The sequence below is a fragment of the Dunckerocampus dactyliophorus genome, chromosome 19 (genome assembly GCF_027744805.1).
Source record: "Dunckerocampus dactyliophorus isolate RoL2022-P2 chromosome 19, RoL_Ddac_1.1, whole genome shotgun sequence".
Taxonomy (NCBI): domain Eukaryota; kingdom Metazoa; phylum Chordata; class Actinopteri; order Syngnathiformes; family Syngnathidae; genus Dunckerocampus; species Dunckerocampus dactyliophorus.
Window position 1 is genome coordinate 10,682,220 of NC_072837.1, and position 20,413 is coordinate 10,702,632.

The 20,413-nt window shown below is 40.1% G+C and overlaps 1 protein-coding gene across 9 annotated transcripts in view; it reads right to left on the bottom strand.

Annotated features, from left to right (window-relative positions):
• Positions 1-20,413, bottom strand: part of LOC129172146 (uncharacterized) — a 57,467-nt gene that overhangs the window by 13,605 nt on the left and 23,449 nt on the right. For 3 of the 9 annotated variants that reach the window (XM_054761593.1, XM_054761592.1, XM_054761594.1), the window contains 35 exons: positions 19,630-19,800; positions 19,523-19,549; positions 19,292-19,444; positions 18,317-18,487; positions 18,202-18,228; positions 17,961-18,113; positions 17,053-17,223; positions 16,251-16,277; positions 16,012-16,164; positions 15,649-15,819; positions 15,540-15,566; positions 15,303-15,455; positions 14,260-14,430; positions 14,151-14,177; positions 13,919-14,071; positions 12,916-13,086; positions 12,385-12,411; positions 12,146-12,298; positions 11,180-11,350; positions 11,073-11,099; positions 10,832-10,984; positions 9,450-9,620; positions 9,333-9,359; positions 9,101-9,253; positions 8,008-8,178; positions 7,899-7,925; positions 7,661-7,813; positions 5,471-5,641; positions 5,364-5,390; positions 5,132-5,284; positions 4,791-4,961; positions 4,639-4,677; positions 4,097-4,150; positions 2,491-2,556; positions 252-494 (listed from right to left, as the gene is read on the bottom strand). In XM_054761593.1, the coding sequence (XP_054617568.1) occupies positions 252-494; positions 2,491-2,556; positions 4,097-4,150; positions 4,639-4,677; positions 4,791-4,961; positions 5,132-5,284; positions 5,364-5,390; positions 5,471-5,641; positions 7,661-7,813; positions 7,899-7,925; positions 8,008-8,178; positions 9,101-9,253; positions 9,333-9,359; positions 9,450-9,620; positions 10,832-10,984; positions 11,073-11,099; positions 11,180-11,350; positions 12,146-12,298; positions 12,385-12,411; positions 12,916-13,086; positions 13,919-14,071; positions 14,151-14,177; positions 14,260-14,430; positions 15,303-15,455; positions 15,540-15,566; positions 15,649-15,819; positions 16,012-16,164; positions 16,251-16,277; positions 17,053-17,223; positions 17,961-18,113; positions 18,202-18,228; positions 18,317-18,487; positions 19,292-19,444; positions 19,523-19,549; positions 19,630-19,800 (4,083 nt within the window). The remainder of the gene's footprint in view (positions 1-251; positions 495-2,490; positions 2,557-4,096; positions 4,151-4,638; positions 4,678-4,790; positions 4,962-5,131; positions 5,285-5,363; positions 5,391-5,470; positions 5,642-7,660; positions 7,814-7,898; positions 7,926-8,007; positions 8,179-9,100; positions 9,254-9,332; positions 9,360-9,449; positions 9,621-10,831; positions 10,985-11,072; positions 11,100-11,179; positions 11,351-12,145; positions 12,299-12,384; positions 12,412-12,915; positions 13,087-13,918; positions 14,072-14,150; positions 14,178-14,259; positions 14,431-15,302; positions 15,456-15,539; positions 15,567-15,648; positions 15,820-16,011; positions 16,165-16,250; positions 16,278-17,052; positions 17,224-17,960; positions 18,114-18,201; positions 18,229-18,316; positions 18,488-19,291; positions 19,445-19,522; positions 19,550-19,629; positions 19,801-20,413) is intronic. The other 6 variants (XM_054761595.1, XM_054761599.1, XM_054761597.1 and 3 more) reach the window with 6 other exon arrangements.

Genomic DNA, 20,413 nt, shown 5'->3' on the forward strand with positions numbered 1-20,413 from the left:
TTAAATTTGAAAACCTTTTAAATTGTGTGATCATTGACTACTCCTTTCAAGAAATCCTAACCCTCTCAAAAATGTCAAGCAATAAACAAATCTTTCTTTTCGAAAACACAAAAATATTTATTCACATATTAACAATATTTAAAATATTAAAATATTTTTAAACATATTTTTGAAGCCTTTTACCATAATATGAGGACTTATCTTGATTAAACACTCATCAAATCTTTTGTATGTAAAAAATAAGTTCTTACTTGTTACTGCTGTTGTCGGTGCTGGAGTTGTCGTACTTCTTATTACTGTTGTCGGTGCTGGAGTTGTGGTACTGTTTGTTACCGTTGTCGGCGCTGGAGTTGTCGTATTGTTTGTTACCGTTGTCGGCGCTGGAGTTGTCGTACTGTTTGTTACTGTTGTTGTCGTACTGTTTGTTACTGTTGTCGGCGCTGGAGTTGTCGTACTGTTTGTAACTGGAGATGTCGGAGAAACCAGTGTTGTGTCTGAAAAAAGATTCCGAAGGCACGAGTTTTCAAAATGATACATCATTCATTATTTTCACAGCCGCGTACCCCTTCAGACATCAGGTACCCCCCCCACTCCTGCACACTTAAAAAACATAAACCGCACAATGAAACATCTTTGATATACTATTAAATATATTAATTTTCAAGTTTTTTTAAACTTATCGGTTATTCGAGCTATTTCTTATCCATATGACATCATAATTCCTCATATCGGCCAGATAATTATCAATCCAATGTTTATTGTGCCCCCCTATATATTGCTCAAATTTTTCTAATCCTTTTAAATTGTGTGATAATTGACTATTTTTTATTTTTCGCGGCATGCAGCCACATCAGGTCCGCCGGTGCTTTCCATCCAGTCCCCAGATAAAAATGACTGAATTCAGGATAAAGTCCTCACGCTAAATCTATTGCAGGTGGGTCATTTTTTTTTTTGGTGAAAATTTTAGGCTGTGCCGCATTAACGCCGATTTCCTTTAACTTGACTCGCCTTGTTTTGCAGTGCATAACGCGAGCACAGATGGCATTCGCTGTGGCATCACGTGTGCATGTTGGAGGACATATCTTATCTTAACAGTCCGTCTCATAGCGATGACAGGTACGCTTTGCTCTGTTGTTCATATGTGTTGTGGCAACAGGTGCTGTATCTGAGAAGTATCTTGACATTTTTTTCCCGACAACTTTCAATATCCTCCCATGATCTCACTGGAAACAGGTATTACTGGTGTCAGGAAACAAGTTTTAGCGAACCATCATATTGTTAACATATGTAGTACTGCAGCCATGAATCCAGCAGAGGGCGTGTTACATTGTTTGGACCAGGGGTGTCCAAACTTTTTCCAGCGAGGGCCACATCGTGAAAAATGAAAGGATGCGAGGGCCAGGTTGATTTTTTGTGAAGAAACACTAAGAGATATGCTAAGAAGCTAGATGTAGCTCAAGAAAAAACTGTAATACAGGTGAAATGCTGCTAAAAATGGCCTCTTTCTCACAATAATACACATTTATTCTTGGGAAATTGCCACTTTTGTCCTTATGATTCTTTTTCTTAATATTTTGACTTTATTCCCCTAAAATTACAGCATTTTTTTCCCCCATTTCTGCTCTTTTTTTTTTTCCAACTATTTCATTTCAGCTTTCCTCTTGTAAATGTTCTTCTCGAAATTAGAACTTTATTCGCATAATATTTTTTCTCTTTGAAAAAAAATGATGTATTCTTTCATTCTTTCAACATTGTTACTAAAATGGTATTTTTACCCATGTTCCAAGTTTAGTCTCGTAAAATTGCAACCTTCTTTCTCGTTAGGAAACCATTTTTTTTCTCTTAATATTTTGACTTTACTCTGGGCAAATTTCTGCTGTTTTCCATTTCTGCTTTTGATTTTTTTTTTTGGTATAATTTTCAGAATGTTACTACTTTCTTCTTGTATATTTTCACTTTATTCCAATGTTATAAACTTTATTCATTTATTTTTTGGGACAAAAAAACCCCATTTTTCTTTAATATTTCAACCTTATCCTTTTTCCTCATACTTTTGATTGATTTTCCCATTTTTTATGTTGCTGTTGTTGTTGTTTTTTTAAAGTTTCTTCGTTAAATTACATTTTTAGACTGTACTGCGGGTCGATAAAATTGCAGCTGCGGGCCGCAAATGGCCCCCGGGCCGCACATTGGACACCCCTGGTTTAGACAATCAAAAACGGGCAATCTTCCGCCATTTTGCCAATTGAGTGGTCTACTGCAGTAGCAAAACTACAATACATATTTTGCATAATACTGAAGAAATGAATAACATGTATAAATATTTCTGTATATTTTAAATATGCAAAAGCGGCTGTTGCTGTGGCTTCTGCTGGAGTTGTGCAAGTGTGTGTTACTTTTCAAGCAAACAGTGTTGTACCATATGTCTAAACAATAAAATACCTGACTATAACATAAAAATAAGGACAGTACCCAAATCAAGGTACCTACTTGTTACAGTTTGCGGCGTTGTTGCTGTTGTCGTGTTCCCAGCCGTTGTAGAAGCAATTGTTGAATCTGAAGTGAAGAAAAAAACAAAGTTCTTTATTTAAACTTCTTAATCTGCTGATTGTAGCAGGAAAATTAAGCAAATTAAGCAATTCTTTGGCCTAAATTAAGCATATTGAAGCATAAAAATGGCTAAATGCACCAAAATACAAACAAGGCATTCAGAAGACACATCTAAAGACATGTTGCGCTGATGCATACATAGTATTCTCCACTGATCACTAGGGGTCAGTCATGCTACATTGATGACACAAAGTACTCGGTGAAAATTTGACTCTCCCAATGCTAACGTGTTAACGTAAGACTGTATTATGTCTGATGAGTGTAAAAGTGACTGTAGGGGTGTTATTTTATATCTAGAGGGCTCTAATAATGTTTAAAAAAATTATTTAGAAACATGTAAACAGGTTTTCTATGCTCTAACTACAAAGATGTTCCATTTATAAATAAGGAATCCTACTTCGCAGAAATTAATTCATCTGGAACCATATGGAAATTTGTGATATGGAATTCTTTTTTGTAGAATCGAGAAGTTAACCAGCAGATGTGCATTGTATTCGAACCCAGGTTCCGCATATATTCGGCATTTAATAACGACAGTTCATCATTCAACCACTCCAACAGGCGCGACGATAACCAAGACATATGAAAACTGAATAAATGTTTCCCTTAATAAATAACGTAAATCTAATTACACTGTAAACATAACCAAAAATACGCCCACATTAAAGGAAAATTGCACCTTGTTTTGGAATTTCATCCACAATCCGAATGTGAAACGTGATCACGTCTTTCTCTTTTCTGTGCATTTGTAAAATTTAAAAACACTAAAGAGACGCAGCTAATTAATGCGCATAAAGGGACACACCTATTCTGCCTACAAAGCCTACTATTAAAACCCCTCCAAAAACCTCCAACAAGGTTTTATGGTTTTATAGCCATGATATATCCATGATAAAATGTAATACTTATAGTATTTTGCCGTACTTTTGTCATTTTAAGCATGACCGCAACTTCCTTCCTTGGCGTAATGATTTCACAGAGCAACATAGAAACGAACGCCACACCTAGCATTGACTTTTCCACTCTCAAAAATGAAAACACAGCAGCAGTGGCGGCAGCTCCAATATGTAGCGTTAACTTTCGGTAGTGGCCCGAGGTGTTGTGAGAGAGGCGCTGTGAGCAAGTGTGTGGTGAAGCTAATCCCTAGTCAGCGAGTAGCTAGCTGGTGTGGTGTGGCATGGTGTCACTACGCCCTTGAAGTAGTTGTTTGGTGTAACAATGTTAATCATAATAACAATGTTGCTGTAGCTTGTTAAAATGCAGGTCACATTATCCCGTATGTAAATAGAGCGCTGTTGGCGCTTTTTGGAGGTTTTTTCAGAAGGCTTTATAGGCCCTCTTTTTGTTGTTTTTTAATCTTTATCTTGAGAATGCACAGAAAAGACAAAGACGTGTGTTCATATCTCACAGAAAGATTGTGGATGATGAGCAAAATAAAAAAAAAAAAAGTGCAGCTTTCCTTTAACACGTAACATTAAGTACTTACCTGTCGGTGTTGGGGTTGCTGTTGTGTTTATTGTCGTACTGGCAGTTGTCGTATCTGAAAAGACCATGTGATTATTACTAGTTTGTAAGAAAGCACCAAAAAAAGCTTTATTATTATTATTAATACAAATGGTCAGTTCTTTTTTTTTTAATTGGTCATTTGCACATTTTGATAATGCACTCCCGATCCAAATTTTAAGACAAGTAGATCCAACACTGTTGGATCTTAAGGAGGTTCTAAATAGAGCTTCAAATGCAAAAAGAAGAAATACTGTAGGAGTAAGTAGGGGTGTCACAAGATCTTACGAGATTAAAATGTGACAAGATTTCTCGTTCACAAAAAAATAATAAATCAATTAATCACACGATAAATGAAAATCAATTTGATCATTTTGCCCGCCTCCATAAATTGCCATGTGGATGCGTGTCTGTGTATTTGCAATTTACAATGGGGGTTGAATCATTTCAAGCGCAACTGTCAAAACATCAAAATTAATGTTGGTAAAAAAAATATTTAAAAAAAAAAAAGACTTCTTCACTTACATGTAGAAAAGGGGGTTGTGCTCGGGCAAACGGCGGTGTCTTCAAATAAAAAACAAATAGCATAGCAGATAAGACTTCAGAGGAACAACTCACAAAGACATACAGCACAGTTTAGAGACACTTGTACTGTATATTAATCACCGATATCTTACCATGTTGCTCAATGGACTGACAGTATCGCCCATCAAGGGGAATGGCTTTGATGCATCCACATGTGTCATCCGTGATGTTGTCACATAATTCGTAAAAGAAACACTGGTCACATGCCCAACGATACTGGTCCTCACATATGCACTGGTATTCATCACTCTTTGGACTGCAAACTGGAGATAAAAACAAAGAGTAATTTAATCATTTTAGTACATAATGGCCAACAGATAGTGACATGTTAATAACATGCTAATAAATGATATTCAAAGAAAGTCCACTTGCGCCTTCTTGAATGCTTTATAGGCCGTTAATGACAATGAAGCTTCAAAGAAATTGTATTTACCTGTAGTCATGTTGATGTCCAAGATTTGTGAGTAGCTGTTAATGCCGATGGGGTAACTGGTGTTTCTCAGAATGTTCCTCAGTAGGTTTACCACATTCACATCTGTGGTGTTCAGCTCAACAGAGATGATGTATTCATAAACAAATGGAGGAGCTGTTAAAAAGAAACACAATGAAAGATGTCACCATCAGTGGACAATGATAACCATTTATTTTTGTCTTGTGCCTCTTACGTGTTGTAACGGGACAAGGTGTAAAATCTGGAAGAAAGTCGGTAGAGGTTAGATGTTTGAACATAAAACCAACTGTGTGTCAATACCATTGGATGAAAGCTGCTTACCGTGGTGATAAACAGATTGACAATATTGTCCATCAATGGGAATGGCATTGATGCATCCACACGTGTCATTTGTGATGTAGTCACATGAGCCATAGAGGGAACACTGGTCACATGACCAACGATGCTCATCCTCACATATGCAATAGAAACCATCAGTGTTTGGATAGCAAACTACAAATAATAACAGAGAAGACAAAACAGTCATTTATCCTCAGGTTCTATTTAAAATATTGGGTCCTGTTCAAGGTTTCTTCCCTAAAGGGAGTTTTTCCTTGCATTCGTCGCAAGGGCTTGAGTATAAGTCTAGACCTGCTTCATGCGTAAAGTGCCTTGTGAACTGTTGCGATATAAATAAAATTTATTTGACTTTACGGTAGGCCCTATAAGCTCATCATATGCAGTACCCTGCCTGGCCAAAGAAAGGGTCTAATATTTAGTCGACCCATGTTTACCTTTGATTGCGGCCTGCATTCACTGTAGCATTGTTTCCACAGCCTTCTGCAATATCACGTTTATTTCTGTCAGAGATACATACATTTTTTGCTGTAATCTTAGCATTAATGACAGGAAATTTGGACCACTTCGCAAAGTCTCCCATACATACATTCCTTCCGCCTCAAATAGATTTGGCACAAGATGCCAAGATGGCACATCTGTTTTTTGCTGCTATCACCTTCTTGTAGGAGATCCGAGTTAACCGTTGCAAATGAGGCAACTTCAAAGCGATCAGCGAGCAATGCAATGGACGCAGCAAAAAATAAAAGCAATCTTCAAGCCCAGATCTTAAAGGGGAACACACAGACATATCAGATCAAATCCTACATATACGAAACATGGAAGGAGGGAACTAAGCAAATACATTGGAACGTTGATTTCTGTGCGCCCTGGTTTTCAGAGGATTCGATTTTTTACAAAAATATTGTCAAAAATATATCTCGGTTTTCGTACATTGTCTCGGTTAGCGTACAGACAGTGCACCAAACAAACAAATCCGTCTGCTTGCGTATCAGTCTGAGGAATCGAGTGCACAAACAAAGCATCTATGCGTTGGTGACTCTCTGTGAAAAATGGATAGTGGCTCTCTTATGAGATGGGACACTATAGACAGATTCTAGCTAATTAATCCTTTAATCATCTTTAAAATACGTGTGTGTGTGGTTTATTTGTTCACGGAACGCACACTGAACAACTTTCTTTTGTGTCTCCTTTCTTCCTGCTAATAAGGCTGTGCACCCTGCGCTGATTAGGCGTTAAAATGCACTGCGTATTTCTGATGCTATTTTGGTCTTGGCTCCAGTTGTACAAGGACCGAATTGCACGTAGTTCCCGCACTCCCGGAGCACCCCCCACAGGACACTGAGGGTCCACAAAGCACATGTGAACCGGTTGGGCAAACTCCCATGCACCCTCCAGCACCCTTGCAAGAGTGTAGAGCAGATCCAGTGTCCCACTACCAGGACGATAACGACATTGCACCACCCTTCTCTCCAGCAATCTGGAGTAGACCTTCCCACGGAGGCTGGGGAGTGTGATCCACCTGAAGAATACACACTCCAGTCACCCTTTTCAAAACCCTGGTTTGCCAGGGGAACTGTTCCCACCCAAGACAGTCCCACGGCATCCAGATCCTTGAGGAGTTTTGGGTGAAACTTAAACCACACCCCTCCAGGTCACACTGCCGTTGCCTACATGGGAGTCACCAGGGGGATGCCCTTCAACACCCCTCTGATGGACCCCAAGAAGGTCAGGTACTCTGTCAGGACACTTTTCCCTACACAAAGGTGTCGGGAAGTGACCCTCTTGTTACTGTGGATGACTCCAACACAGAGGCGCAGAGCCAGGGATAAGCCCACATCAGCTCTCCACCGCTCCCCTGCGGCAAATCCCATGTAGAAAAAGGCCCATCCCCTCTCAAGAAGTTTCATTCCAGAGCCCGAACTGTGTGTTGAGATGAGTCTGACAACATCTAGTGGTAACGTCTAAACATCTCACACAAGCTCAGGCTCCTTCCCCACCAGAGAGGTTACATTCCATGTCCCAAGAACCAGATTTGGCTGCCGAAGAACAGGTCGACCAGGCACCCGCTCTCCACCTCCACCCAACACACAATGCACCCTTATATTTCTCCACGCAGGTTGTGGGTTGTTAAGTATGTCTGAAACAAATACACCATAACCACATTGTATTTACCTGTAGTCATGTTGATGTCCAAGATGTGTGAGTAGCTGTTAATGTCGATGGGGTAACTGGTGTTTCTCAGAATGTTCCTCAGTAGGTTTACCACATTCACATCTGTGGTGTTCAGCTCAACAGAGATGATGTATTCATAAACAAATGGAGGAGCTGTTAAAAAGAAACAATAAAAGATGTCACCATCAGTGGACAATGGTAATCACTTCTCTTTGATGAAAAATCATGTGCCTCTTACGTGTTGTAACGGGACAAGGCGTAAAATCTGGAAGAAAGTCGGTAGAGGTTAGATGTTTTAACATGAAACCAACTGTGTGTGTTGATATCATTGAATGAAAGCTGCTTACCGTGGTGATAAACAGATTGACAATATTGTCCATCAATGGGAATGGCATTGATGCATCCACACGTGTCATTTGTGATGTAGTCACATGAGCCATAGAAGAAACACTGGTCACATGACCAACGATGCTCATCCTCACACATGCAATAGAAACCATCAGTGTTTGGATAGCAAACTACAAATAACAGAAAATAAAACACATTGATACCATTTTTCAGTCATTTATCCTCAGATTCTATTTGAGTTACTGGACAAATATTAAAGATCACATCTTTTGGACCACAAGGAAAGACAAAGCAAACAAAAACTGATGCAGTCAATGGAGTAAAGTCATCAACATTCAGTAATAATGACACAACAACATAAAGGGTTGCTGAACAAGAAGATCTGGAACTGGAAACTTAACAGCACACAGCCTCATTCCTCTTACCGATTCATCTAAATGCTCCAACTGTGCCCAAATGTTCAATAAAACCCCATAAATATGTTACCAAGATTACAAAGCTTGCTCTCTTGCATGAATCTAAGATGGAAAAGTAACACAGTTGGCACCAACATGAGACTAGAACACGTTCACCTGCTTAAAACAAATATTTTTCAAAATAAATCAGTAATCTGGCAGAGCTATACAATCTGATAGTAAATATGGACCACTCATGTCCAATGTAAACTACTGGGAAGCAAGTTAACAGGGTCACAATTGTATTGTTTAAATCAAATGATTCATTAAATTAACACCCCCTTAGAAAAACAGTTAAGCAAAACTACGAAGGACACAAACAAGAATGTATTCATGCAGACTGACTTGGTGTAAGAATGCAGATCGACATGTTAGAAGCGCTGCTTTCATCTGCTACATTAGGAAGATAAGCTTTCACTGCTGTTTGATCATGCAACACACCATGCACACTCACACAATCAAAGCAAATCATTTCAATAACATGCACCGTCATTTGCTTTAATCCACCAAACCTCATACAAACATACTGGTTATGTATGTGACATGGACTGTCCCTAGGTCACGTGGTTGCAACCCAGCAATAGAGCAGCAACATTAAAACAAACATAATAATAAACCGTGACCACATTGTATTTACCTGTAGTCATGTTGATGTCCAAGATGTGTGAGTAGCTGTTAATGCCGATGGGGTAACTGGTGTTTCTCAGAATGTTCCTCAGTAGGTTTACCACATTCACATCTGTGGTGTTCAGCTCAATAGAGATGATGTATTCATAAACAAATGGAGGAGCTGTTAAAAAGAAACACAGTAAAAGATGTCACCATCAGTGGACAATGGTAACCGTTTCTTTTTGTCTTGTGCCTCTTACGTGTTGTAACGGGACAAGGCGTAAAATCTGGAAGAAAGTAGAACCAGAAGTAGAGGTTAGATGTTTTAACATAAACACAACTGGGTGTGTCGATATCATTGGATGAAAGCTGCTTACCGTGGTGATAAACAGATTGACAATATTGTCCATCAATGGGAATGGCATTGATGCATCCACATGTATCATTTGTGATGTAGTCACATGAGCCATAGAGGGAACACTGGTCACATGACCAACGATGCTCCTCCTCACATATGCAATAGAAACCATCAATGCTTGGATAGCAAACTACAAATAATAACAGAAGATAAAACACATTGATATCATTTTCCAGTCATTTGTCCTCAGGTTCTATTTGACATCCTATGATCTGTTCGAGGTTTCTTCCCTACGGTGAGTTTTTCCTTGCATCCGTCAGTCACCAAGTGCTTGAGAGCTGCGCTGATGAGGCGTTCAAACGCATTGCGTATTTCTGAGTGCCAGACAGTATTTTTGTCTTTGCTCCCGTTTTACAAGGACCGAATTGCACATAGTTGCGTGCCACCAATCCCACACTCCCTGAGCATCCCCCACTGGACACCGTGAGGGACATGGTCGAATGCCATTTTCACATCCACAAAGCACATGTGGGCAAACTCCCATGCACCCTCCAGCACCCTTGCAAGAGTGTAGAGCTGATCCAGTGTCCCACTACCAGGACAAAAAACACATTGCGTCTCCTGAAGGCAAGGTTCCACTAATGGTCCTGCCCTTCTCTCCAGCACTCTGGAATAGGCCTTCCCAGGGAGGCCGAGGAGTGTGATCCCCCTGTTGTGGGAACACACCCTCCAGTCACCCTTCTCAAAACACCGGTCTGCCAGGGGTATTGTTCCCAACCAAGACAGTCCCACAGCATCCAGACCGTTGAGGAATTTAGGGTTAAACTCAAATCACGCCCCTCCAGGTCACACGGTCATTGCCTACATGGACATGAAAGTCTCACAGTAAAAGTATGAAGTCACCAGGGGGATGCCCTTCAGCACCCCTCTGTGACCCCAAGAAGGTCAGGTACTCTGTTAGGACCCTTTCCCCTACACAAAGGTGTAGAGAAGTGACCCACTCGTTAGTGGGGATGACTCCAACACAGACACGCTGAGCCGGGGAGCTATTAATAAACCCACATCAGCTCTCCACCTCTCCCCTATGGCAACTCCCATGTAAAACAAGGTCCAGCCCCTCTCAAGAAGTTCCGTTCCAGATCCAAAACTGTGTGTTGAGGCGAGTCTGACAATGTCTAGTCGGAACATCTAAACCTCTCACGCAAACTCAGGCTCCTTCTCCACCAGAGAGGTTACATTCCATGTCCCAACAACCAGATTTGGCCACTGAAGAACAGGTCGCTCAGGCGCCCGCCCTCCTCCACCCAACACACAATGCCCCGGACCCTTATGTTTGTCCACGCAGGTTGTGAGTTGTTAAGCATGTCCGAAACAAATACACCATGACCACATTGTATGTACCTGTAGTCATGTTGATGTCCAAGATTTGTGAGTAGCTGTTAATGCCGATGGGGTAACTGGTGTTTCTCAGAATGTTCCTCAGTAGGTTTACCACATTCACATCTGTGGTGTTCAGCTCAACAGAGATGATGTATTCATAAACAAATGGAGGAGCTGTTAAAAAGAAACACAATAAAAGATGTGACCATTAATGGGCAATGGTAATCACTTCTCTTTGATTAAAAAATCTTGTGCCTCTTACGTGTTGTAACGGGACAAGGCGTAAAATCTGGAAGAAAGTCGGTAGAGGTTAGATGTTTTAACATAAACACAACTGTGTGTCGATATCATTGGATGAAAGCTGCTTACCGTGGTGATAAACAGACTGACAATATTGTCCATCAATGGGAATGGCATTGATGCATCCACACGTGTCATTTGTGATGTAGTCACATGAGCCATAGAAGAAACACTGGTCACATGACCAACGATGCTCATCCTCACATATGCAATAGACACCATCAATGCTTGGATAGCAAACTACAAATAATAACAGAAGATAAAGCACATTGATATCATTTTCTAGTCATTTATCCTCAGGTTCTATTTGAGTTACTGGGCAAATACGAAATGTCACATCTTTTGGACCACAAAGAAAGACACAGCAAACAAAGACTGATGCAGTCTGATGGAATAAAGTCATCAACATTCAATAGCAATAACACCACAACATAAAGGGTTGCTGAACAGGAAGATCTGGAACTGGAAACTTAACAGCACACAGCCTCATTCCTCCTACCGATTCATCTAAATGCTCTAACTGTGATCAATTGTTCAATAAAACTGCACAAAACCACATAAATATGCTTTTCAGCACCCCTCTGATGGACCCCAAGAAGGTAATTTTCCCTCCGCAAAGGTGGAGAGAAGTGACCCTCTTGTTGCTGGGGATGACTCCAACACAGAGGCACCGAGCCGGGGGGCTATTAATAAGCCCACATCGGCTCTCCACCTCTCTCCTGTCGCAACTCCCATGTAGAACAAGGTCCAGCCCTCTCAAGGAGTTTCGTTCTAGAACCCGATCTGTGTGTGGAGGTGAGTCCGACTATGTCGAGTCGGAATGTCTAAACCTCTCGCATAAGCTCAGAGGTGACATTCCATGTCCCAAGAACCAGATTTGGCCTCCGAAGACCAGGTTGCCCAGGTGCCCAACCTCGACCTCCACCCAACACACAATGTACCAGACCCTTATGTTTGTTCCCGCAGGTGGTGGTTCCAAGGGGGCGGGGTTTAAGTATGTTCGAAACAAATACGCCATAACCATACTGTATTTACCTGTAGTCATGTTGATGTCCAAGATGTGTGAGTAGCTGGTAATGTCGATGGGGTAACTGGTGTTTCTCAGAATGTTCCTCAGTAGGTTTACCACATTCACATCTGTGGTGTTCAGCTCAATAGAGATGATGTATTCATAAACAAATGGAGGAGCTGTTAAAAAGAAACAATAAAAGATGTCACCATCACTGGACAATGGTAATCACTTCTCTTTGATTAAAAAACATTGTGCCTCTTACGTGTTGTAACGGGACAAGGTGTAAAATCTGGAAGAAAGTCGGCAGAGGTTAGATGTTTTAACATAAACACAACTAAAATAATGCTATTTTCATAATAGATGAAAAAAATGAGCTGGAAATCTCACATCAAAAATATACAACAAAAGGTGGCGAGAAATACTGACTATTATATTTATTGTTCTGTTATGCTTGTTTCTATTTATTATTATTTATTTATAATTATACTGATTACTATATTAATTGTGAAAAATCTTAATAATTACATTATCATATTGTTGCATTATCTTATTATTATTATTCTATGTATTAAAAATCACATATGGGATACAGGAAGTGAATAAGATGTACTGCACAAGATGTGGAACGGATGGGGGGTGGGATTAAATAACCTTTGCTTCTTCCGACTCCTTTTGAACGTGGAATTGTGCAATGAATCATGTGATGTATTCCATTGTAACTTGCATGTATGTTCAAATACAATTAAACCAAACCAACTGTGTGTGTCGATATCATTGGATGAAAGCTGCTTACCGTGGTGATAAACAGATTGACAATATTGTCCATCAATGGGAATGGCATTGATGCATCCACACGTGTCATTTGTGATGTAGTCACATGAGCCATAGAAGAAACACTGGTCACATGACCAACGATGCTGATCCTCACATATGCAATGGAAGCCATCAAAGCTTGGATAGCAAACTACAAATAATAACACAGAAAATAAATCGCATTTTCCAGTCATTTATCCTAACTAACTTAACTCTATTTGAGTTACAGGATAAATACTACTCTTTTGGACCACAAGGAAAGACACAGCAACCAAAGACTGATACATAAAGTCATCATCATTCAATAATAATGACACAACAACACAAGGGTAGCTGAACAAGAAGATCTGGAACTGGAAACTTAACAGCACACAGCCTCATTCCTCTTACCGATTCATCTAAATGCTCCAACTGTGCCCAATTGTTCAATAAAACCCAATAAATATCTTGCCAAGATGACAAAGCATGCTCTGTTGCATGAATATAAGATGGAAAAGTAACATATAAAGGTGGGGTGGGGCTGCACTCAGCACCAACGTGATACTAGAACACCTTCACCTGTTTAAAACAAATATTTCTCAAAATAAACCAGTGTTCTGGCAGAGCCATACAATCTGATAGTAAATATGGACCACTAATGTCAAATGTAGGCTCCTGGGAAGCAACTTAACAGGGTCACGACTGTGTTGTTTAAATCAAATGATTCATTAAATGAACACCCTCCTTAAAAAAACAGTGACGCAAAACTACAAAACACACAAACAAGAATGTATTCATGCAGACTGACTTGGTGTAAAAATGCAGATCGACATGTTAGAAGCGCTGCTTTCATCTGCTGCATGAGGAAGATAAGCTTTCACTGCTGCTTGATCATGCAACACACCATGCACACTCATTTCAATGAAATGCACCGTCATTTGCTTTAATCAGCCAAACAGTATATAAACAAACATAATAATAAACCATGACCACATTTTATGTACCTGTCGTCATGTTGATGTCCAAGATTTGTGAGTAGCTGTTAATGCCGATGGGGTAACTGGTGTTTCTCAGAATGTTCCTCAGTAGGTTTACCACATTCACATCTGTGGTGTTCAGCTCAATAGAGATGATGTATTCATAAACAAATGGAGGAGCTGTTCAGAGGAAACACAATAAAAGATGTCAACTTCATTGGGCGATGATAACCATTTCTTTTTATCATGTGCCTCTTACGTGTTGTAACGGGACAAGGCGTAAAATCTGGAAGAAAGTCGGTAGAGGTTAGATGTTTGAACATAAACACAACTATGTCTGTCAATATCATTGGATGAAAGCTGCTTACCGTGGTGATAAACAGATTGACAATATTGTCCATCAATGGGAATGGCATTGATGCATCCACATGTATCATTTGTGATGTAGTCACATGAGCCATAGAGGGAACACTGGTCACATGACCAACGATGCTCATCCTCACATATGCAATAGAAACCATCAATGCTTGGATAGCAAACTACAAATAATAACAGAAGATAAAGCACATTGATATCATTTTCAAGTATTTTATCATCAGGTTCTATTTGAGATCCTGGGTCCTGTTCAAGGTTTCTTCCCTACAGGGAGCTTTGTCCTTGCATCCGTCACAAAGTGCTTGAGTATAAGTCTAGACCTGCTTCATGTGAACAGTGCCTTGTGAACTGTTGCTTTAAACTTATGTGACTTTCCCCTTGTGGTAAGCCCTAAAAACTCATCATATGCAGTACACTGTCTGGTGAATATGGGTCTAATATCTCGTCGGCCCATGTTTAGCTTTGATAATGACATGCATTCACTGTGGCATTGTTTCCACAAACTTCTGCAATGTCACATTTATTTCTGTCAGAGACGCATTAACTTTTCGCCGAGATCTTCGTATTGATGACGGGATAGTTGGACCGTTTCGCAAGGTGTCCCGTACATACATTGCGGCCGTGTGAAATACATTAGGCGCGATGTCTTAGAGATGCCAAGATGGCACATCTGTGTTTTGCTGCAATCACCTTCTTGCAGGAGATTTGTTTAAATAAATGACTCACAAGCTAATCGTTGCGAATGACCAAATTTCAAAGCGATTGCAATGGGACGCAGCAAAATAACACAGGAATCTTCAAGCCCGAATCATGCCAACCCAGAAGAATAAACAGCAAAATGTAGGGAAACTAAATCATTTGCTGTGAAGGAACCTGAACTGTGTTTTGAGGTGAGTCTGACTATGTATAGTCTAAACCTCCGCCACTCAACACCCAATGCACCGGAACCTTATGTTTGTCCCTGCAGGTGGTGGGTCCAAGGGGGGGCGGTTAAGCATTTTCAAAACAAAATATACCGTGACCACATTGTATTTACCTGTAGTCATGTTGATCTCCAAGATGTGTGAGTAGCTGTTAATGCCGATGGGGTAACTGGTGTTTCTCAGAATGTTCCTCAGTAGGTTTACCACATTCACATCTGTGGTGTTCAGCTCAACAGAGATGATGTATTCATAAACAAATGGAGGAGCTGTTAAAAAGAAACAATAAAAGATGTGACCATCAGTGGGCAATGGTAATCACTTCTTTGTTTAAAAAATCTTGTGCCTCTTACGTGTTGTAACGGGACAAGGTGTAAAATCTGGAAGAAAGTCGGTAGAGGTTAGATGTTTTAACATAAACACAACTGTGTGTGTTGATATCATTGGATGAAAGCTGCTTACCGTGGTGATAAACAGATTGACAATATTGTCCATCAATGGGAATGGCATTGATGCATCCACATGTATCATTTGTGATGTAGTCACATGTGCCATAGAGGGAACACTGGTCACATGACCAACGATGCTCATCCTCACATATGCAATAGAAACCATCAATGCTTGGATAGCAAACTACAAATAATAAAAGAAGATAAAACACATTGATATCATTTTCTAGCCATTTATCCTCAGATTCTATTTGAGTTACTGGGCAAATACAAAATATCACATTTTCTGGACCACAAGGAAAGACACAGTGGTAGGTCCACATGAGAGTGGTTAAGCATGTCCGAAACAAATACACCATAACCACACTGTATTTACCTGTCGTCATGTTGATGTCCAAGATTTGTGAGTAGCTGTTAATGCCGATGGGGTAACTGGTGTTTCTCAGAATGTTCCTCAGTAGGTTTACCACATTCACATCTGTGGTGTTCAGCTCAACAGAGATGATGTATTCATAAACAAATGGAGGAGCTGTTAAAAAGAAACAATAAAAGATGTCACCATCAGTGGACAATGGTAATCACTTCTCTTTGATTCAAAAATCTTGTGCCTCTTACGTGTTGTAACGGGACAAGGCATAAAATCTGGAAGAAAGTCGGTAGAGGTTAGATGTTTTAACATAAACACAATTGCGTGTCGATATAATTGGATTATGGGGGTATTCTGCGAAATAATTACTTAATTATTTAATTAATATGAAATATTAATAAGTGGGCCTATGTTAGCAGACATTGGTACTCAGCCTGTTAGTCTTCTTACATTGCAATATTTGCTTGCGGAATAAACATCAATCATCAATCATCAATCAACTGGAAGAAAACATTTGTTTATCGTAACAAGGAAAAAATTGTCACAAAAGGTCGCCACGAAACACGCCAACACTGCCATCTTGTGGTCACAACGAGATAGAAAACAATATAGATCGTTCCAAGATGAAAAACAACAGTTGCTGCTCCAATTTATATTTCTTAAATGGGTAAGTGTTCATATGTCAAAGTTGTGTTATGTTGAGCAATGATAAATGAAAAGACTGGTAGGGTATAGTTAGTATAATAATCAGTGTTTATTTTGCCAGTGGTCCTCCCTCGCTCTATTGGCAGCGACAGTGTTGCTTTTGGCAGTAATAATCTTTTTGAACTCCTCGTAACGCTACATAATAATGACTTGCTCATGTTGTGAAAAATACACCGGTTGGGATCGCTTCATTTTTGCGTGTAAGTAGAATAGCATGGCATCAAACACCCCCTTTATGTGAATGTGCACTGAACACAAAGCTGTGAACCGAACTTTCTAAAGTTAGTTGAGAAAAGCCTGGATTGGTTGAGCCACTTTCGCAGAATACCCCCAAAAGCTGCTTACCGTGGTGATAAACAGATTGGCAATATTGTCCATCAATGGGAATGGCATTGATGCATCCACATGTATCATTTGTGATGTAGTCACATGAGCCATAGAAGAAACACTGGTCACATGACCAACGATGCTCATCCTCACATATGCAATAGAAACCATCAATGCTTGGATAGCAAACTACAAATAACAGAAAATAAAACACACTGATAAATTTTCCAGTCATTTATCCGCAGGTTCTATTTGAGTTCACGGAGAAACACTAAACACCACAAAAAAAAGACAGAGCAAACAAAGACTGATACAGTCAGATGGAGTAAAGTCATCATCGTTCAATAATAACACAACAACACTAATTGTTGCTAAACAAGAATATCTGGAAGTGGAAACTTAACAGCACACAGCCTCATTCCCCTTACCGATTTCCAACTGTGTCCAATTGTTCAATAAAACCACATGAATATATTGCCATGATGACAAAGCCTGCTCTATTGTATGAAAATAAAATGGAAAAGTAACATATAAAAGAGGAGGGGAAGCCTACACTCAGCACACACACCTTCACCTGTTTAAAACAAACATTTCTCAAAATAAACCAGTGTTCTGGCAGAGCCATACAATCTGATAGTAAATATGGACCACTCATGTGAACAGTAGGCTAATGAGAAGCAACTTAACAGGGTTGCGATTGTGTTGTTTAAATCAAATGATTCATTAAATAAACACCGCCTTAGAAAAACAGTGCAGCGAAACAATGAAGGATACAAACAAGAATGTATTCATGCAGACTGACTTGGTGTAAGAACACAGATCGACGTGTTGGAAACCCTGCTTACATCTGCTGCATTGGAAGATAAGCTTTCACTGCTGTTTGATCACCTTGTTTGCAACAATGACCGTGACCATATTGTATGTACCTGTAGTCATGTTGATGTCCAAGATGTGTGAGTAGCTGTTAATGCCGATGGGGTAACTGGTGTTTCTCAGAATGTTCCTCAGTAGGTTTACCACATTCACATCTGTGGTGTTCAGCTCAATAGAGATGATGTATTCATAAACAAATGGAGGAGCTGTTAAAAAGAAACACAATAAAAGATGTGACCATCAATGGGCAATGGTAATCACTTCTCTTTGATGAAAAAATCTTGTGCCTCTTACGTGTTGTAACGAGACAAGGTGTAAAATCTGGAAGAAAGTAGAACCAGAAGTAGAGGTTAGATGTTTTAACATAAACACAACTGTGTGTCGATATCATTGGATGAAAGCTGCTTACCGTGGTGATAAACAGACTGACAATATTGTCCATCAATGGGAATGGCATTGATGCATCCGCATGTATCATTTGTGATGTAGTCACATGAGCCATAGAGGGAACACTGGTCACATGACCAACGATGCTCATCCTCACATATGCAATAGAAACCATCAATGCTTGGATAGCAAACTACAAATAATAAAAGAAGATAAAACACATTGATATCATTTTCCAGTCATTTATCCTCAGGTTCTATTTGAGTTACTGGGCAAATACAAAATGTCACATCTTTTGGACCACAAGGAAAGACACAGCAAACACAGACTGATGCAGTCCGATGGAATAAAGTCATCAACATTCAATAGCAACAACACAACAACATAAAGGGTTGCTGAACAGGAAGATCTGGAAGTGGAAACTTAACAGCACACAGCCTCATTCCTCCTACCGATTCATCTAAATGCTCCAACTGTGATCAACTGTTCAATAAAACTGCACAAAACCACATAAATATGCTGTTCAGCACCCCTCTGATGGACCCCAAGAAGGTCAGGTACTCTGTTAGGACCATTTTCCCTCCGCAAAGGTGGAGAGAAGTGACCCTCTTGTTGCTGGGGATGACTCCAACACAGAGGCACTGAGCCGGGGGGGCTATTAATAAGCCCACTTCAGCTCTCCACCTCTCTCCTGTTGCAACTCCCATGTAGAACAAGGTCCAGCCCTCTCAAGGAGTTTCGTTGTAGAACCCGATCTGTGTGTGGAGGTGAGTCCGACTATGTCGAGTCGGAATGTCTAAACCTCTCGCATAAGCTCAGAGGTGACATTCCATGTCCCAAGAACCAGATTTGGCCCCCGAAGACCAGGTCGCCCAGGTGCCCAACCTCGACCTCCACCCAACACACAATACACCGGACCATTATGTTTGTACCCGCAGGTGGTGGGTCCCAGGGCGGGTTGTTTGAAACAAATAAACCATGACCACATTGTATTTACCTGTAGTCATGTTGATGTCCAAGATTTGTGAGTAGCTGTTAATGCCGATGGGGTAACTGGTGTTTCTCAGAATGTTCCTCAGTAGGTTTACCACATTCACATCTGTGGTGTTCAGCTCAACAGAGATGATGTATTCATAAACAAATGGAGGAACTGTTCAGAGGAAACACAATGAAACACTTCAACATCAGCGAACAATGATAACCATTCTTTTTGTCTTGTGCCTCTTACGTGTTGTAACGGGACAAGGTGTAAAATCTGGAAGAAAGTCGGTAGAGGTTAAATGTTTGAACATAAAACCAACTGTGTGTTGATATCATTGGATGAAAGCTGCTTACCGTGGTGATAAACAGACTGACAATATTGTCCATCAATGGGAATGGCATTGATGCATCCACACGTGTCATTTGTGATGTAGTCACATGAGCCATAGAGGGAACACTGGTCACATGACCAACGATGCTCATCCTCACATATGCAATAGAAACCATCAATGCTTGGATAGCAAACTACAAATAATAACAGAGAAGATAAAACATATTGATATCATTTTCCAGTCATTTATGCTTAGGTTCTATTTAAGATACTGGGTTCTGTTCAAGGTTTCTTCCCAACAGGGAGTTTTTCCTTGCATCCGTCACCAAGTGCTTGAGTCTAGACCTGCTCCATGCGTAAAGTGCCTTGTGAACTGTTGCTATCTACATCAAGTTTATTTGACTTAACCCTTATGGTAGGCCCTAAAAACTCATATGCAGTACAAGTTTAGGCCCACGTTTACCTTCGATTACAGCCTGCATTCACTGTGGCATTGTTTCCACAAGCTTCTGCAATGTCACATTTATTTCTGTCAGAGACACATACAGATCTTAGTATTGATAACGAGATATTTGCACCACTTGGCAAAGTTTCTCCACCAATGTGTCTCACACTTACATTCAGGCCGCCACAAATAAATTTGGATAGCAACAAATAGATGTGGTGCAACATGTTTGCTGTCACTCATAAACACATTATACAGTCATCTTTCGTTTATCACAGTTAATTGGTTCTAGACCCAACCATGATAGGTGAATTTCCACGACATAGGATTCCTTATTTATGAATGGAATTGTTGCATAGAGC